We start from the raw sequence: 20,232 nt of genomic DNA, 5'->3' as shown, positions 1-20,232 counted from the left end.
TGTTTGCATCTCATTTGCTGTGGAAATTGGCAACGACACCAACTCCTCTTTGTCTCTGAGTGCATATTATTTATTCTTAAAATTTAATTGTCAGTGGTTACAAAATATATTAAATCTATTACATGTTTACACTAACAAAGCACCTTCCAGCTCTAATTTTAAGGAACTGATCCATAGTCACAGATTTGTTGGAAGCAGGCACGGCAAGAAATTTTCTATCACATCAGTGGAACAGAGCCAACTGTATTCGCAATATGCCCTGCTTGTTAGAAGCAGAAAACTCTTTGGCTTAAAAAGAACAAGTGCAAAATTGGTAACTGAAGGTCGGAAATTATGGAGAAATACGAAAAAATCTTTTTCCTCCACTCCCCTCACAAGCCATGGTGTATTTTGAAGACATAAACACTAGTTTTGTGCATTTGTATAGAATCACTATCTGTTTGTTTCATTTGTAATGCCCCGTTTTTGTTTTTGACTATTTCTCTGGAAAACGGGTGCCTTTCCAAATGAGCTTTTTCACCCCAGGACCAAAAAAAAGAATATTTCCGTCCCATTGGTGGCAATGGGCAGGCTTCCCATGCTCCCCTTCCCCTCAGTTTTAGGGCTAGAAGGGGAAACTAGCCAGCTCTGTCGCCATTTCTCCTTGCCACTTCCCTTTTCAATTGAGAAACCAACTTTGCACAACTGCTGAGGTCTCTTCATCAGAATTAGGGGCAGACCCAAGGTGGGATCCTTGGCACGGGGCTGGAATGCACCACATTTGCAGGCGGCTTGCTAGGGCCGAAAGCACCCGCTTGCCAAGGCCCAAAGACACTTGGCTGCAGGGCACAGGCCCTGGCAGGCACTGATGCTTTGGACCTTCACACTACACACGTACCCCCTTTACAAGAAGAGTGTGTGTGTGGCCTGCAGGCCCAAAGCACCAATGTCTGCCAGGGCCTGCAGCGTAGCACCAAAAATCTGGAAACCAAACAGTTACCATTCCCAATTTCCTTTCGTTTCATTGATATTTCTGTCCCAGAGGGGAGTGTACTGTTTCGTGCCACCTGAACAAAATAATTAAACGGTAACCGGAACCAAGACTAAAGAACACATCTATTTTTTTCTTGGTTGCCTTGCAAACACTACTGAGACTGGAATTAGTTTCAACTAATTTGTTCAACTTAAACAGAGCCCTTTGAGACAGGTCCTATATCCCCGGTTTTCTGTTTATCCCAGACTATCTAGCACTGAAGACTCATATAATCCAGGTTAAAGCAGAAAACCTGGGATCAGATCCTGGGAAATACGGCCTGTCTGGAAGGGCCCTAAGCTAACTTTTCCAGGAATCGGCACAATGTCTACATGCTTTCAGCTTTTTCCAGAACACTGAGAAACTCTACACTGTTCTACTTCAGATTTTTTTTTTTTTGCCGCAAAACAAAGTTTGTGAGTCTATTAATTTACATTTGTTTACAATTTTAAATTGTAGTATTGATTTGCTTAGTTGACCCTTCGTTGCAGTTTGGGGAAATGTAACGCACTGCTGTTCTCCTGGAACTCTTGTTAAACAGAACGTGGAAAGGAGTGGTTATTGGGGTTTAAACTTCTGCGATAGTTCTTCAAGCACCTGCATCAGTTTTTCTTCATCACCAGGTGACGATTTTGTCCAAGCCAGGGGCAAGTGGGTTGCAACAGGCTCTCGGTCTGGAAGTAAAAATGCACAATGAAATTCAACAAATCTGAGCTTTTTCAGAATTTTTTTTAGTGCAGGCAGCTCATGACATTCACTTGGAGTATTTGAATAAAATGCAAATAAAAAATGCTGGTCTTTTTAAAACCTCAGAATACCTTTCTTAGGGTCCTCCAGTATAACCCTATGGGCCTGTCTGGAAGGGCACTTGGTCTTCCAGTGCAACTCTGTGGTCAACATTTGCCTGAAGTAGACCTGCTTCTGGCAGATGTTGATTACGGAGTTGCACTGGAAGACCAAGTTCCTACCAGGCAGGCCCTATTTCTCAGGATCTGATCCCAGGTTTTCTGCTTTAAACTGGACTATATGAGTCCACACTGCCAGATAATCTGGGATAAACAGAAAACTTGGAATTAGATCCTGGGATATAGCACCTGTCTGGAAGGGCCTCTAGAGATTCCCAGAGAGAACCTTTTGATCAAACCCAAGAATAATCAAATCTGCAAAAGTCAAACCCACAAATGTGAAGGAATTACTGTATTAGTTCACAAATGTGCAGCACTAGTTGAGGAGTCTACAATACAGGAATGAAATAATTTAATTGTTCACAAAATAATATAGAACTTGGGAATGCATAACCTTGAAGATCTTGTACCACAATTCCCATAACTCCTTAAAATTAGCTATGCTTGTTAGGGAAGATGGGAATTGCAATCCAGCCTGGGCCACCACATTCCTTGCTCTGATATGAAGCGCTAAGGCTGTTTTACTGTGAGATACACCAGCTGTTGTTGTCACCAAAAGCATTTTGCACAGAGAGCTCCAGCCAATCTCAGTTCTGACTATCACAAGAGGTGAATGTGCACATTCCTAATAATTGTTATAGTCTCACTTTTTATTGTGTTTTTCATAATGTTGAATGTATTGCTAGAAGACAGGTCTCCTCCCATTTTGCTCATTTCAAGGATACCCTAATGGAAACATTTTACCTTGGAAGAACAGTCCACTTGCTTGCTTCCTCGCTGCAGAGGAGACTGCCAGCCATACCACCGTGTCTGCTCCCTGGGCCTCGGTCCGTAATTTGTTCTTCATCTTCTCATAGAAATCTGGCATAGATGACTGCACCGCTACAAGGTAACAGCTCTGATAAGTGTGTGTAAGAAAAGTCCTATCTCACAATAATAATAATAATAATAATAATAATAATAATAATAATAATAGTCTTCTGCCCTATCTCCCCGAGGGGATTTGGGGCAGATTCCAGCATACACAAACACAAAGGCAAACATTCAATGCCTATAAAACAACCAAACACAGATAAAAACAGATAAAGGTAAAGACTTCCCCTTCGAGCTCTGTGAGGTGGTGCTCATCTCCATTTCTACGCCAAAGAGCCTGAGCTGTCCATAGACGCCTCCTAGGTCATGTGGCCAGCATGACTGTATGGAGCACCATTACCTTCCCACTGAGGTGGTATCTATTGATCTCACATTTGCATGTTTTCGAACTGATAGGTTGGCAGAAGCTGGGGCTAACAGCTGGAGCTGTGGATTCGAACCGCCAACCTTCCGGTCAGCAAGTTCAGCATCTGATTTGCACATCCCCTGAAATTTTGAAAATTTTAACCAACATGAACTTAACTACTATTTCACTGGAAGACCCCAGGGGCCATCTGCTCCAACACCCTTCTGCCAGGCATGAAACGCACAGTCAAAGCACCCCCAATAGATCCCTATCCAGCCTTTGAAATAATAATAATAATAATAATAATAATAATAATAATAATAATAATGAAATAAATAGATGATGATGATAATAATAATAATAATAATAATAATAATAATAATAATGGGAAGGGAAAGGAGAAAAATGTGGCAGCACTTTTAATATTAACTGGTATTTATTTTGACATGTGCTTTTGTGATCATAAACCCACTTCTTTGGACACCGTACATAGTGATAACACTATGTAACACAATTTTTGCTCCTGGGTTATACATTTCATTTCCTAATTGGTGCAATCATAAAAACATGGGAAAAGTTTATTAAACTGTTCCTTGGGTGGCAGTGACTCGGAAAATTGCATTGGATAGACCATATCAGCTCTAATTTCTTCAAATATGTTTATCATGGTTTTCTATGGGCAAGCAGAAAAAGACTAGTATATTGCATATGTTCTATATCACAAAAACTAAAGCTAATAGGGGAAACTTGCCATTTTAGTAATCAGCAGGTCAAATATGTCCAGAAACAGGGCTAACGTGATGTACCAAAATGTGTGTTGACCATTGTACTCAATTGGAACGACCCCAGGTCTACAATATGCTACTCCTTGCAAACTCCCTTTTTTGAATCAGTGGATCATATAAAGAACACCAGCATAGACTGTTTTGTAAGAGAGAATTTTCATCATAGCTAGAGATTTACAGGTAACCATCTCTGTTTGTTGTCAAACTAAAGTCAAGTGCAAAGGACAGTAAGTCTGTATTTCCTGATCACTTAGCCTAGTCCAGAGTACAACCTTTTCACATGTTTATCTGAGCAAAGGGAATTATGTACAAAGTTCAAAGTCAGGTTACAAAGGAAAGCATACCAAAGAAAGCACCATAGGGCATTTTGCTCAAAAACACCATTTTATATTTAGGCAAGGAGATTAATATTGCTACTCAGCAACAAATACCTGGAGTATCGGCCCAGCCAGGATGCATAGAAGAGAAATGGATGCTGGGATGTGCTTTAGCCCACTGTTCAGTCATAACCACTTGCTGTCTCTAGGATACAACAAAAAGGCATCAGGCTGGAAGGCTATTTACTTCAGTACCTTCACATACTTAATACCTATTACAGAGGTATTAGAGAGGTATTGAGTATCCCTTATCCCAAATGCTTGGGCCCAGAAGTGTTCTGGCTCTCACGATTTGTTTTCAGATTTTGGAGTAGCTATATTTGCAGTTTTATGCAAATATTCAAAAACATTTAACCTACTGAGGCCTCAATTAATGTAATTTTATTGACATCTATTTTTATTTTGAAATTTACCAGTAGCTGCTGCATTTCCCACCCTCGGTCTATACTTGAGTCAATATGTTTTCCCAGTTTTTTGTGGTAAAATTAGGTGCCTCAGCTTATATTCGGGTCAGCTTATCCTTGAATATATATGGTATTTAAGTCTAACTATTTCAACCAGTGCTGTGAGTAGGCTGAAGTTTTTTTCCAAAAGCTGGTGTTTTATAGCATTTCAGAATTATGCCTACAAAGAAAAAGCATGCATAATCAAAATCTAATGAATATGCAGTAATTCTTAGCTAAGGTCTATGTAACCAACACAGAATGTAGCCCAAGATTGCTTGTTGTTTATGAGGGTGATTTCAGGTCCAGCACTGTAGCCATAACATCAAATCGAATAACCCTGGGCACAAAACATTGCAGTTACAGCATTTTGAATTAGAGCTCAGCAAAACAGCACCGGCCATGATGACACATCAGGGAAATGGAGTTCATGGCTGAACTCTTAGCTTGACTGGAGTTCACCCAATGACAGCAGATCAGCTGAATTTATCTATATAAATAAAAATGTAATGTGCGTTTGTGATATTCACAGAACTCAAAAACTACTGGGAGAATTGACACCAAATTTGGACACAATACACCTAACAACCCAATGTATGTTCATCACTCAAAAAAATTGATTTTATCATTTGGGAGTTGTAGTTGCTAGGATTTATAGTTCATCTACAATGAAAGAGCATTCTGAACCCCACCAACGACGGAATTGAACCAAAATTGGCACACAGTTCTCCCATGACCAACAGAAAATACTAGAAGGGTTTGGTGGGCAGTGTCCTTTGGTTTTGGAGTTGTAGTTCACCTACATCCAGAGAGCACTGTGGACTCAAACAATGATGGATCTGGACTCTACACGAATACTCAATATGCCCAAATGTAAACACTGGTGGAGTTTGGGGAAAATAGATTCTTGACATTTGGGAGTTGTAGTTGCTGGGATTTATAGTTCACTTACAATCACAGAGCATTCTGAACCTCACCAATGATGGAATTGAAACAAACTAAGCACACAGTTCTCCCATGACCAACTGAAAATACTGGAAGGGTTTGGTGGGCAGTGTCCTTTAGTTTTGGAGTTGTAGTTTGCCTACATCCAGTGATCATGGTGGACTCAAACAATGATGGATCTGGACCAAACTCTACACGAATACTCAATATGCCCAAATGTGAACACTGGTGGAGTTTGGGGAAAATAGAATCTTGACATTTGGGAGTTGTAGTTGGTGGGATTTATAGTTCACCAACAATCACAGAGCATTCTGAACCTCACCAATTATGGAATTGAAACAAACTAAGCACACAGAACCCCCATGACCACCAGAGTGGCCCACAGCAACACATGGCAGGGGGCACCTAGTAATTCATGTTTTATGCCAACACAGGGTACCTCCTTTTGCAATGTCCCAAAAAGAACACGTGCTAGCATAATAGGGCTTATGCTATCAGATATTGGCAATTCAATTCTAGTCATTGACAACTTCTATTTCAAAACCCTTCTGAAACACGAGTACTTGCAACACGAGTACTTGCAACACAGAGTCCTTCTTATTTTGCATCCAAATGGAATCTGCTTAAAACTGCCACCTGTGAACATAAAGGGACTTTATTATCTCCTGTGAATCCTACCTTATTCTGTGCATAGACCATTGTTCCATCAAAGGTGGCATTTTCTGTCTGCAAATCAGAAACATTCAGTTTCTGAACTAACATCCCTCCTGAAGAGACTGTGATCTGGAAAGAAAGAAAAAGCATTGATGTTGGAAATCAAGGAAACCAAAACCACTAGGAAGAACTACCTAAGCACCCTGATTTGTAATTGAAAATGTACCAAGTTTCCTTTGCAATACTACCAAAAAGACAAAAAGCAACTGGGTTGAGCAAATCCTTTAAAAGGCTCTGAAATCCAAAGTCTTACATCATGCTGGCTATCTCCTAAGAAGCCTAAGGAGACCCCAGTGGCACAATGGGTTAAACCCTTGTGCTGGCAGGACTGCTGAGCAGGGTGAGCTCCCATCTGTCAGCTCCAGCTTCTCATGGAGGGACATGAGAGAAGCCTTCCACAGGATGGTAAAACATCCGGGTGTCCCCTGGGCAATGTCCTTGCACACATCCAGTTCTCTCGCACCAGAAAAATCTTGCAGTTTCTCAATTTGCTCCTGACATGAAAAAACAAATCTCCTAAGAGAGCTATACTCGGTTCTTTAAAAGTCACAATGCAAAGATACTTTATGAATTATTTAAACTAAAAACTTCTGAAGTTTCACATAAAAGGCCAGTACGTCAAGCAAAGAGCCTGGGCTTTCTCTATCTCCTTGAAAGATATAAGGGAAGCTTACAAATACATGCATAAATACACACAATATTAGACACAAAAAGCTGTTGTTGAAAGTGGTTCAGCTGTGCCGAATTGGAATGAACGCTCTTTTAAACACCCACTGGCTTCCAGAAACACAGAAGAGTATTTCCTTTTTACTTCTCCAGAGAGTGGGTGGGAGTGGGAGAAGAAACTCATCTAAAAGTTGGTGATGAAAGCACTTTACTAAGAACAGGCAGGGTGTTCTGCCCAAATAACAATATCTCAATAAAATATGAACTAAGCAGTAACACTGTACTCTCAAAACATAGAATGCCTTGGTTTCTGACATGGGCTTGGTACAGATTAATAGGTCTTTATGGCTTAGGAGCCTTTGAAATATAGTCGCACTCTACATTTGCTGAGATTAGGATTGTAGGACCCCAATGAAAGTGGAGAAGCCACCAATAAAAAACACTACTTTTTAAGAGAATACCTCTGAGACACCTCTAGATCAAGAATGAGCAAACCCAGGCTGGGGGGGGGGGGGCAGATGCGGCCCCTTGGGCTCTTTTCTTAGGCCCTCCTCTCTCTCACCATCCTACCCTTCCTTCTCTTTCTTTCCTTCCTCCTTCCCTTCCCTCTTTCTCCCTCCCTCCGTTCCACTGTTTAGTCCTTCTTTCCTCCCTCCCTCCCTCCCTCCCTCCTTCTCTCCCTTTCTCTTTCCTCTCTTCCCTTTTGTCTTTCCTTCCTACTCTCTTTCCTCGCTCTCTTCCTTCTTCCTCGCTCCCTCCATTCCCTTCCACCCTTTCGTCCTTCACTCCTTTCCTTCCTTCCATCCTTCTCTTTCTCCCCCCTTCCCTTCTGTCCTTCCTTCCTACTCTCTTTCCTTGCTCCCTTCCCTGTTCCTCCCTTCCTCCATTCCCCTCCACCCTTTTGTCCTTCCTTCCCTTTTCTTCCTCCTTCCCTTCCTTCCTTCCATCCATCCTTCACTTCCTTCATCCCTTCCTTTTCTTCCTTCCTTTTGTCCTTACTTCCTTCCCTCTTTTTTGTCTTTCCTTCCATCTCTCTTTCCTTTCTCCTTACCTCCCTACCTCCCTCTTTCTTCTTCCATCCTTCCATCACCGAGTGGCTAGTCCTCATAGCAGGGAGTGCTAGCATGCGGCCAGTCACATTATTGGCTGAACTAATTTATTTTTCTTTCTGTGTACAAGTGGGCTATTGTATTTTGAGTGCTAGCATGCAGAAAAGTTAGAAAGTTACCCATGCCTGCTCTAGATTCTCCAGCATTTTATTTATTTATCGTATAAGAAGTAAATTGAGGATACTCTTATAATGTATAGAAAAACCACAAACAAAGTTAAAAACTTGGCATTATACTAAATGTCCTTTGACCAGAAGCTGGCCACTTGAAGCGCCTCTGGTGTGGCTGTAAGAAGGTCCTCATTATGCATGTGGCAGGACTCAGACTGCATTGTAGTAAGTGGTCTATAGTTTGCCCTTCTACACACTTGCATGTTGTGGGCCCTTTTCTTAAAGTTAGCTCTGCATCTCATGGTATCAGTGTGCAGTCTGTTCAGCACCTTCCAAGTCACCCAGTCTTCTGTGTGCCCAGGGGGGAATTTCTCATCCAGTATCAGCTACTGATTGAGGTTCCGGGTTTTAACTTGCCACTTTTGGTCTCTTGTTTGCTGAGGTGTTCCTGCGAGTATCTCTGTAGATCTTAGGAAGCTATTTCTTGATTTAAGACGTTGGCTTGCTGGCTGATATCCAAACAGAGGATGGGTCGGAGGTGTCAATCCTCCAGAATGACTCTATAGGAAACTTCTTCCAGAATATTTTTTAATCAAATCCTCAAATAATCAAATGTGCCTTAGCCAACTCGCAAATATGGAAAGCCTATTGTAAATTATTAATGATTATGCAACTCTTTAGGTGGTAGAGAGTCTGGAATAAACACTATAAGCTTGCTCCAGTGTCTGAGGTTTCTTCTTTCCTCGCCCTCACAAATGTTTCCATAGACCTGAATGTAAATCAAGACCAGCGGAAGTCTTACAAATATGTTGATCTCTTGTTTTAAGAACATGAAAATCTTCTCCTCAAACTCATTTCTTCATGAAATCCTGATGCAGCATAGCTCTTGGCATCAGCAAAAGTGGGGGTAAGCAAAGGGCACTGAAAACATTCAGTAAACCTGACACAAGAGGATATATAAAGTGTTTCTATTCCCCAAATCTGAGATTCTACCTCTCTTCTATGTGGGACCTGTCCTCCCAAGCTGTCACTGTCACTACTCCATTTGTATCAGGAAAATGAACAAGGAAAGGTATTAGTGAGTACTAACATTGTCCTTCAAATTAAGGCATACACACTTACAACTCTGGGGTCATCTTCTTTTTCCAAGAGAGGTAGAAGAACTGTGGTTAAAATATATGGGCCTAAAAGAGAAAGTTAGAATGTTTAACAGGCAGTTCCTTCAATAATAAACTCAGTTGTTTGATTTTTTTTTTAACATCACCATTCTGTAAACCTTCATCTGGATTGTCTACTCACTACAGTATTGACTCTGATGCAGTTTTTTTTAAATATAAAAATTTAAGCAATGTGCTGGGTTTTTGTTTTATCCTACTCTTCTGACAGAAGAACCAGGCTGTGGCACAGCTAGTTAGTAGCCAGCTGCATTAAATCACTACTGACCAAGAGGTCATGAGTTCGAAGCCAGCCCGGGTCAGAGTGAGCTCCTGACCATTAATAGTCTAGCTTGCTGTTGACCTATGCAGCCCAAAAGACAGTTACATCTGTCAAGTAGGAATTTTAGGTATGCGGGGACACTAATTTAACTAATTTACAACACCATAAAACCTTCCAGCAGCATGCGTAAGAATGAGGAAGTACTCCATCAAGGACTCGGTGTCACAAGTGGATAGTGAAGTGGCAGCTCCCCCTGTGGCCAGAATCGAGCATACTCTCATGAAGCCGGAAAGCTGGAATGTTAAATTGCCTCTGTGTCTGTCTATATATGCTCTATGTCTATGGCATTGAATGTTTGCCATATATATATGTGCATTGTAATCCACCCTGAGTCCCCTGCGGGGTGAAAAGTGCAGAATATAAATACTGTAAATAAATAAATGAATACATTTCAATGCAATTATAAAAAAAAAAAAGAACCCCTCTACTAAAACACAACAGAATCCTAATAAAAATTAGGATAATATCATTTGGGATTATGAGTGGAAATGAAATAATATATGTATATTGAGTTGAAAACCATTCTCACCATCTCTCCTTGATCCCTTCTTGCAATTTGGATTCACTAGGTAAAAAAACTATTAGAGGACAATAGTTGTTCAAGTTATCCTTTGACAGGATACTTTATCTAAAGCAACATCTCCACTACACGCCTTTAACTAGTTATTGACATTTCCAAGGACATATTCCACAATCGTCTTCACCAGGAAACTGAACCACATTTATCAAGTAAAACTGAACCAGTTTGATCAAGGTCCAACTCAAGCCTGCTTTCTTGGAGTATAAAGGCAGTCATGGGATGGTGAAGAGATTTGGTCCCTCTCTTTCAACCTGAGACTATGGAAGCAATTTGGAAAGAGCATGTTGTTGTTTTTTAACTGGAGAAATACAAGCAGGATTACTTGAGCATTAACAGAACTTAAGAGGTTTATGACAATCGGTGTCATCTCCCTGAGGAAATGACGCAACTTACCCAAAGTGTTTGTAGCAAAATTCTTTTCAAGACCATTTGCTGTTAGTTCTCTTGTGTTTACCATGCAGCCTGCATTGTTGATCTATGAAAAAAAGTGTCAGTAAAAAAGTGTGATTATACTACAGTGAGAGCAGATGGTTTTCAGGTTCAATTCCTAGTATCTACATTTAGGGCTAGGAAAGACTCGTGCCTGAAAACTTGGGAGAGCTGCTGATAATCCATGTAAGCAATGTTAAACTTGATAGATCAGGAGTATGACTCAAAGAAAGAGTTTTCCAATGTATACGACTTGCATCATTGCACTGGTATCGGTGCTAAATCCAACAAGGCAGTTTTTTCTTAACTACAGTTGCACAGCTACTCTCTAGACTCCTGACCACACTGTTGCAATTACATAGATTATTGCCAAATAATTCCCTATTCAGCAGAACAATTGCCTTCAAACAGCTATTTATCTATTTATTTATTTACTAGGTGTCCCCTGCCATGCGTTGCTGTGGCCCAGTCTGTGTATGTGTTTTGTGTGTGTATATATTTGTGTATATGTGTATATATGTGTGTTTGTGTATATATGTGGTTTTGCGCATGCGCTGTAATGTATTTTTTGTTTTTTGTCTTTTTAAGTCTCTTCTGCTGTGTTTTTCAGTGTTTTTATGAGTGACTAGCTGTCTCCTGCCACGCGTTGCTGTGGCCCAGTCTGTGTATATGTGTTTTGTATGTGGATATATGTGTGTGTATATTTGTGTGTTGCGTGTATACATATGTGATTTTGCACATGCATTGTAATGTATTTTTTGTTTTTGTTTTTTGGCTTTTTAAATATCTTCTGCTGTGCTTTTCAATGTTTTTATGAGTGATGGTCACTCGTTGGCCTGATATGTGTATTGTGTCCAAATTTGGTGTCAATTCATCCAGTGGTTTTTGAGTTATGCTAATCCCACAAATGAATATTACATTTTTATTTATATAGATAGTCACTCATTGGCCCGATAGGTGTATTGTGTCCAAATTTGGTGTCAATTTGTCCAGTGGTTTTTGAGTTATGCTAATCCCACAAATGAATATTACATTTTTATTTATATAGATTTACGATATGTCTATCCCGCCTTTCTCAAGCCTGAAGGCGACTCAAGGCGGCTTACAAATTGGCAGCAAATTGATGCTATAACAATCCACAATATTCAATTTAAACATTTAAAATAGCATTATAAAATCAATACAATACAAAAACTATTAAAAACATATAATTTGTCACTGCCCACCCGCTTCTCCGAGCTGATGGGGACTTTACGTTTCCAACTCACCAAAACATTTAGTCTGTGTTCATTCTTGAACTTTTCACCAAATTTCCAAATTCCTTTGGGGTCAGACATGTCCAGAATATGGACAAACACATTCTAGAGAAAAGGGAAGACAAAGAAGCAAGGAAGAAATATGGCTTTGTGTTCTACAACCTCACTTTCAATCTTACTTATCAATGTAAAATATCCAAAGACGTTTTTGAATGTGATGTTGGTTATTGAACGACATCAAATTGTGCCATATGTTAACCACGCTGAATCCCTTGGTGAGGGAGAGGGGGCGGGATATAAAACAAAGGAGATAAAACAAACAAATAAATAAAACAATCAAAATTACATAGAAAGATCAGACTACATATGACACATATGATGCAAGAAACACAGAAAAAGAAACAGAATAATATGAATGACGAGTGCTTTCTTTTGCTTCCTTTATTATAAAGCTTCCTTTATTATACTCGCCACAGAATAAAACTCCTTGCAGGATATATTGCTCAACAAAGAACAGCTGATCCACCCCTCCAGAAGACTGTTGGTGAATTTCTCACCTCAAAAGTTGAGCTTTTTTTGATAATTTGAACCCAACCACCTGACAAAGGCTCTTGTGAGTCGAAACTGATTGCAGGTTGGAGTCAATTCATGTGACTACTGGAGTCTACTCATATGTAATAAAGAACAGGACATTTTCTCAAACGAAGACTTTGTTTTATACTTCAAGAGAAGAACCAGTTGTTTCTACTTAATGTGAATGTGGCAGTTTTTTTGATATGTGTATTTGTAATATATACATTGAGTTAATTTAGTTATTTTCATATTACCACAATCAGTGGATTTTGGTCTCCACAGTTTCAGGGGAACCCATTTTTCTTTTTTGTATGACTGCATGGAGAGCCATTATCTTCCCACTGGAGCAGTACCTACTTATCTACTCACATTTGCATGTTTTCAAACTGCTAGGTTGACAGGAGCTGGGGCTAACTGCAGGAGCCTCAGTAATCTCAAGTTAGAGGTCTGCTTCTCCACAGCCAAGGGGAAATGGTGGTCTTGGCAATATCTCAGTTCACTGTGACAGAGCAGAGGCTTTCATCTATTCCTAACCTGAAAACCTCTCTAGGCGCCCCCCTCCCATTTCCAATGATTTTGACTTATGCTGCTCATTAGGTGGGCAGTGAGGGGTAATGGGTGGGTTTTCCTGCTAGGAGCAAAAAGGAGGAGAAGCACACTCAAGATGCTCCAGAGGTTGGCCGCTTCCAACTGGGGCCATAATGGCACACCTGAACCCATATGGAAGGCACCCTTTGTAGCACCTAGACAAAGGTGGAATGGCAACTGCAAAATGCAAATGCATAAATATGGTCCATATACATGCTGCCCTTGGTCAATTCTCGAGACACAGTAGTTCACATGGGGCAGGAGGGCATAAAGCTGGTCAGGAGGGTAGCATTTAGTTCATTAGCTGTATGCTGTCCACCATTCCTATGAGGAATACAGACCTCCCTCTTTGACAGTTTGGGGATCACGGCACTGTCAGAAAACTGCAAATTGTTGAAAAGTGGAACCCAGTATTTTCTTTTACCAGTCTTTCAAATGAAAGAGTGTACACTAGATGGTGCTATGTCAACAGAGAGAGAGGGGGGGATGCAAGTGAACTGAGCGGGAGAAAAGCAGCACACTCATGCCACAGAAGAGAAAAAGAAGCAGTGTGTGGTTGAAAGAGCAGACCAGGGTTGAAACATTTAGATCTGGTGAACGAGCGAAGCATCAGAAAGCAAGGTGCTAAAAGGAGGTAACCCTGTAGTTCTTAAAAGTATATGAATTATCTGTAATACTGATTAAAAGGTAAAGGCTTCCCCTTGACATTAAGTCTAGTCATGCCCAACTCTGGTGGATGGTGCTCATCTCCATTTCTAAGCAAAAGAGCTGGCATTGTCCGTAGATGCCTCCAAGTTCATGTGGCTGGCATGACTACATGGAGCGCCGCTTACCTTCCTGCCAAAGCAGTACCTATTAATCTACTCACGTTTACATTTTTTTCAACTGCTAGGTTGGCAGGAGATGGGGCTAACTGCGGGAGCTCAATCCACTCTCCAGATTTGAACTGGCAACCTTTTGGTCAGCAAGTTCAGCAGTGCAGCGGTTAAACCCGCTGTACCACCGGGGGCTCCTACTCTGATTATAATCCTGTATATGCGTAAGCATCATAGTTACATCACTACACAATAAATCCCAGCTCAGCCCTCACCTATTCAAAGCAGCTGATGCAATCCATGGGAGTCCGTTCCCCTGACAATTCAGGTTTCCACCCATCCCTCTTTGGCAATCTTGGTACAACAGGAAGAATTAGGAGCCCTGTTGCAATTCCCCCAGAAGACAGAGATAAAATGCAAAAACTAGCTGGATCTCTGGTACCTGGTGTGTACTCTTTGATGTATTGTTTGTTCACTAGGAAACAGCTGCTTTCTGCTTTAAGCTCCTGCAGTCAAAATGCATGCCAAACATCCACAGACGCAATCAACAATATTTTATATCCAGCAATGGATTTTAGCAGCAGACAATGCTGTCACAGAACCATCTTGTCTAACCCACTAACATGTAGGAATGTGCAACTAAGGCACTTCTGAAATATGTCCTTCTAACTTCTGCTTAAAGTCTTTCAGAGATGAAGAGTTCACCACCCTTCATTCAACTTTCAAACAGGTCTTACAGTAAAGAGGTTCTTCCTAATGTTTTCATGAATTTTGTATCCTTTGGTTCGTGTTCCAGTCCATCCTGGGAGAACCGCAGAAACCAAGTTGATTCAGTCAAGTGAAATGACTGACAGAACTAGCACCCGGACTCCAACATCACAAATTACTTAGGAAAAAACCCCCACAAATTTTCCAGTAATTGTACAACTGTAATTATACAATAAAGCATAAAATTGAAGAATACGACCAAGAACAAATCTTACCTGATTTCCAGTTTCTGTGGTTATTTCTCTTTTGGCTTCTTCACCTCGGTCTTTGTTTCGGCAAACAAGATGAACTATTCCCCCTGAAGGAGTTTAGTGAGAATCAGTGGAATAGAAAGCAAAGTATCTTGAGATACGCTGATGTTTTATTTTGTGAATTCAGGGTTTTATTTGTAATTCGTTGCTATAAATGATATTTTACAAATTACACATACAATAATGATTACAAATAGAAATACATGCAAACAAATACAAATAAATATATACTAAAACAAAATACCCTATTGCATATACATACTCATGTATAAGTCCAGAAATTGTAATCGAAGTGTCAATCCATCATACAAAAAATGCAAAGCCCACTGTGACATCTTTTTGAATACTATTCCCCCAGATTTCCGTCTACAATTAGGAAAAGAAAGTACTGGTAAGAGTTGTGAATGTGTACAAAGTGTCCTTAGACATACCAGTCTCAGACAAAGAAAACTGCTTGAACTTACCCCTCTTAGCTATCTCTTTTGCAGTTGTTTTGCCAATACCGCTGTTTGCTCCAGTTACCATGAAGGACCTTCCCGTTACATCCACTTCCAAGTCGCCGGGAACAAAGCGCTTGCTTGCCGACTCATAGCCACTCCTGCAGAAGGCAATAGAAAGTGAGGTTTGGGCAAGCTTAAGACTTAAGAGCCTTCCATACAGCCTCAAAACCCAGAATATCAAGGCAGATAATCCACAATAACTGCTTTGAACTGGATTATCTAAATCCACACTGCCATATAATCCAGTTCAATGAGGGATTGATAGCTATGTGGAAGGGGACTACATCAGACCAACCTGCTGTGCAGCAACAGTTGCGTTAGTGTAGATAATGTGTGTCTTCAAGTCATTTCTGAATGATGGAGCCCACCTTATGCTGAAGAAGTGGGATGTAACCTCTGTAAGTCTGTGCTGAAATAAATTGGTTAGCCTTCAACTGGTGTCAACCAGACATGTTTTCTTTCCCTCCTTATAAGCAATATTATGCAGTGGATATGCACCCCTTCCTTTTTCTGTTTGTATCCCTGCATAATATTACTAAAACCGAGGGAAGGCAAATTGTTTCTGGCAAATTTTAGGGTCCGGTTTGTCATCCCTCCCCCAATTTTATCACTGACAGCTCCACTGTTTTGTGAGGTGTTGTGCCTTCATTACCTTCATTATGGGTGTTGGTGCTCATCTCCATTTCTAAGCTATTTATTTGTCCTGTCAGGATAACCAGTCAAATTATTTTACATTTCTAACGGAACAAAGCAAACAAACAGACAAAATGCAAAATGTGTGAGTTTGGTAGTTGGTTAAATGTCCTTTGACCAGTATCTGGCTACTTGGAGTGCTTCTGGTGTTGCTGCAAGAAGGTCCTCCATGGTGCATGTGGCAGGGCTCAGGTTGCATTGCAGCAAGTGGTCTGTGGTTTGCTCTTCTCCACACTCGCATGTCAAGGATTCCACTTTGTGGCCCCATTTCTTAAGTTTGGCTCTGCATCTCGTGGTGCCAGAGCGCAGTCTGTTCAGCGCCTTCCAAGTCGCCCAGTCTTCTGTGTGCCCAGGGGGAGTCTCTCATTTGGTATCAGCCATTGGTGGAGGTTCTGGGTTTGGGCCTGCCACTTTTGGACTCTCGCTTGCTGAGGTGTTCCAGCGAGTGTCTCTGTAGATCTTAGAAAACTATTTCTAGATTTAAGTCATTGACGTGCTGGCTGATACCCAAATGGGGTGAGCTGGAGATGTCTCTGCCTTGGTCCTTTCACTATTGGCTGCTACTTCCCGGCGGATGTCAGGTGGTGCAATACCGGCTAAGCGGTGTAATTTCTCCAGTGGTGTAGGACGCAGACACCCCGTGATAAATTTCTAAGCTAAAGAGCCTGCATTCCCTCAATACTCTCTGAAAATGTTCACTTCACGTCAGCATTATTTTATTTTAATCTATTACATTTGGCCCGGCCATTGGTTTTTAACATCTTGTATGTCATTGTTGTTTGCTTATTGCTTATTTTGTTTATGTGATTTATTTGAATTGTATTGTATTAACTGTTTTATTTGATGTTTTGTTTATTGATGTATTGTGGGCTTGGCCTCATGCAAGCCACACCGAGTCCCTTGGGGAGATGGTAGCGGGGTACAAATAAAGTTGTTGTTATTATTATTATTATTATTATTATTATTATTATTATTATTATTATTATTTTACCTGAGAGAGCCACTGTAACAGTTTGAGTGTTGAATTAAGGACACTGGGAGACCTGTAAGCCGTGGAAACCCAGGCCCCTTCCACACAGCTGTATAAAATCCACATTGAACAGGATAATAATAATAATAATAATAGTAATAATAATAATTTATACCCCACCACCATCTCTCCCAACAGGGACTCGGGGTGGCTTACATGAGGCCAAGCCCAGGCAACAAATTACAGCAAAATAAAACCAAAAACACAAGCAACAAACAATAGCATCATAATTACATGAAAACATATGAATACAATAGCAATATAAAATTACAATAACACAATCACAGTGACAATGGGCAGGCACATGTGCAGAATAAAATGATTAAAAAAACCTCAGGTGAGATAAAAGGAGGAGCAGGTTATTTGAGAAGGGGAGCTCATAACGGGGTTGTGGGACCAAGCTTTCCTACAAGGGGGGACGGGACGGGGACATGTACTCCAGTGACAGAAACATTGAGGGTGAGCAATAATGTGAGGTTATGTACCTACTCACCAAAGGCACAGCAGAAAAAGCCAGGTTTTAAGGTTCTTTTTAAAGGTTTCTAGGGTAGGGGCTTTCCTAATCTCTCCAGGTAATGAGTTATATGGCAGTGTGCTCAGACACTCCAGTTCGAATTGGATGTTTTGGATTATCTGCCTTGATAAAAAGGTAAAGGATTCCCCTTGACACTAAGTCTAGTCATGTCCGACTCTGAGTGTTGGTGCTCATCTCCATTTCTAAGCTAAAGAGCCTGCATTATCCACAGACAACTCCGAGGTCATGTGGCCAGCATGACTGCATGGAGTGCTGTTACTTTTCCATAGAAGAGATACCTATTGATCTACTCAAATTTGCATGTTTTCGAACTGCTAGATTAGCAGAAGCTGGGCCTAAAAAGCAGGAGCTTACCCCATTTCCTGGATTTAAACCGCCTACCTTTCGGTCAGCAAGTTCAGCAGCTCAGCAGTTTGACCTGCTGCACCACCAGGAGCTCACTGCCTTGATATTCTGGGATGTATGGCTGTGTGGCAGGGCTCCCACTGGGTTAAGTTGGGTGTCACACTCTTTCAGCCTCAAAGGAAGACCAAAGCCAACCCCCCTTGAACAAATTCTGCCAAAAAAAAACCCATCAGAGTCAAAGGCACACAACAACAATGGGATGAGCTCGCAATTCCCACATCAATGTATTCAGCATCTCCTTACTTGGAAGCATGGATCAGGTTGGAAACCATCTACTGACTCATGCAGTCGAGAAAATTGAACAAGGTGCTTCCCGGCTTTTATTGGCAACTCAGACCCTTTTTATACTGCCATATAAAATCCAGATTATCTGATTTGAATTGGATTAAAAGACAGTGTAGACTCAGACAATCCAGTTCAAAGCAGATAATGTGGATTATTCTGCCCTGGTTAGACCACACCGGGAATACTGTGTCCAATTCTGGGCACCACAATTGAAGAGAGATATTGACAAGCTGGAATGTGTCCAGAGGAGGGCGACTACAATGATCAAGGGTCTGGAGAACAAGCCCTATGAGGAGTGGCTTAAAGAGCTGGGCATGTTTAGCCTGAAGAAGAAAAGGCTGAGAGGAGACATGATAGCCATGTATAAATATGTGAGAGGAAGTCACAGGGAGGAGGAGCAGGCTTGTTTTCTGCTTCCCTGGAGACTAGGACGTGGAACAATGGCTTCAAACTACAGGAAAGGAAATTCCACCTGAACATTAGGAAGAACTTTCTGTGAGAGCCGTTCAGCAGTGGAACTCTCTGCCCCAGAGGGTGGTGGAGGCCTCTTCTTTGGAGGCTTTTAAGCAGAGGCTGGATGGTCATCTGTCAGGGGTGATTTGAATGCTTCTTGGCAGGGGGTTGGACTAGATGGCCCACGAGGTCTCTTCCAACTCTGTGATTCTATGATTATCTGATTTGATAATCTGGATCATATGGCTGTAGAGAAAGAAGGCCTCCGAGGGATTGGACACACAAGACCAAACTGCAGGAAACAGCAGCATTCTCCAAAACTGGGATTTTATGTTTTACAACCTAGAGGCAATGTTATACTATTTTTTAATAATTTTGTGCATGCAGCAAAGTTTATGCACCCTGAACTATAGAAAGCAAAAGGTGTCACTGTGGATAATTTTGGAGTATTTACAAATTCCAGGTAAGACCACAAAACTTTTGATTTCCCTCCTTCTGCCCCATTGCCTTCCCGTACACAAACCAAGAGGCGCGCAAGTGTAGAATCACTCGACACTTCCGAGTTCCCCACCGAACGTAGTGGCAGTGCAGCGAGGAATGAATGGCACAACCCCGCACATGGCTGCCCTTATCGCGGGAGAGCCATGAAGTGTTGGCGAGTTCTTTCCTCTCTCTATACCCTTTCTGGCTTGTTATACAAACATCCCTAGAGACCTAACGAGGGGATAGAGGGTCCTCAACTTCGAGCCTTCTTCCAAGGGGCTCTCCCGCTTAAGCACATCTCCCACTCCAACCCCCCCCCCTTCGTACCGGCAATATTGGTTCAGTCCCTTCATAAACCACACCGAGTTCCTGTATATGGACATGGCGGGCGAAACCACTGGCTCGAATGGGGAGGGACGGCAACAGGCATCCCTATGTCAACAAAGGCACCTCCCCACTGGGAAAGGGGGCGGGGCTTCATGATGTGAGTAACCACGCCCAGAGCAGACTCCTCCCTCATGTATAAGAGAGCTGTGATTTCAGTTGCCTAACTTTATGGGATAAGGGACTGGGTGCCTCTTTCAAAAGGAGGAATTTGAGCAAGCAAGTGTTGTTTGTGTTGGAGCATGCAGGGAATCAGTGAGTGTGTATGTGTGTCAACTGCAAAATAAGATGCATGAAGCTGATTGGTCGGGCAATGCCTGGGATGATGGTTGAGCCTAGAACTTTTAGACACTGTTACATTTTTGTTCAGGCTTGAGCTATGCAGGTGCAGAGAGAAGTAGAGAGAGACTTAGGGCCCTTCT

At 41.5% G+C, this 20,232-nt stretch overlaps 1 protein-coding gene across 1 annotated transcript; it reads right to left on the bottom strand.

Annotated features, from left to right (window-relative positions):
• Positions 1–48: 48 nt before the first annotated feature.
• Positions 49–19,882, bottom strand: DHRS12 (dehydrogenase/reductase 12). The gene is made up of 10 exons (XM_060786880.2): positions 19,754–19,882; positions 15,507–15,640; positions 15,007–15,089; positions 12,060–12,152; positions 10,756–10,837; positions 9,408–9,469; positions 6,365–6,469; positions 4,353–4,443; positions 2,662–2,799; positions 49–1,686 (listed from the first exon to the last, which is right to left on the bottom strand). The coding sequence occupies exons 1-10, from the start codon at positions 19,807–19,809 to the stop codon at positions 1,571–1,573; spliced, it is 960 nt and encodes a 319-aa protein (XP_060642863.2). The 5' UTR covers positions 19,810–19,882; the 3' UTR covers positions 49–1,570.
• Positions 19,883–20,232: the final 350 nt, after the last annotated feature.

Source organism: Anolis sagrei, chromosome 1, assembly GCF_037176765.1.
Source record: "Anolis sagrei isolate rAnoSag1 chromosome 1, rAnoSag1.mat, whole genome shotgun sequence".
NCBI lineage: Eukaryota > Metazoa > Chordata > Lepidosauria > Squamata > Dactyloidae > Anolis > Anolis sagrei.
This window is presented reverse-complemented; position numbering and strand designations above follow the sequence as displayed.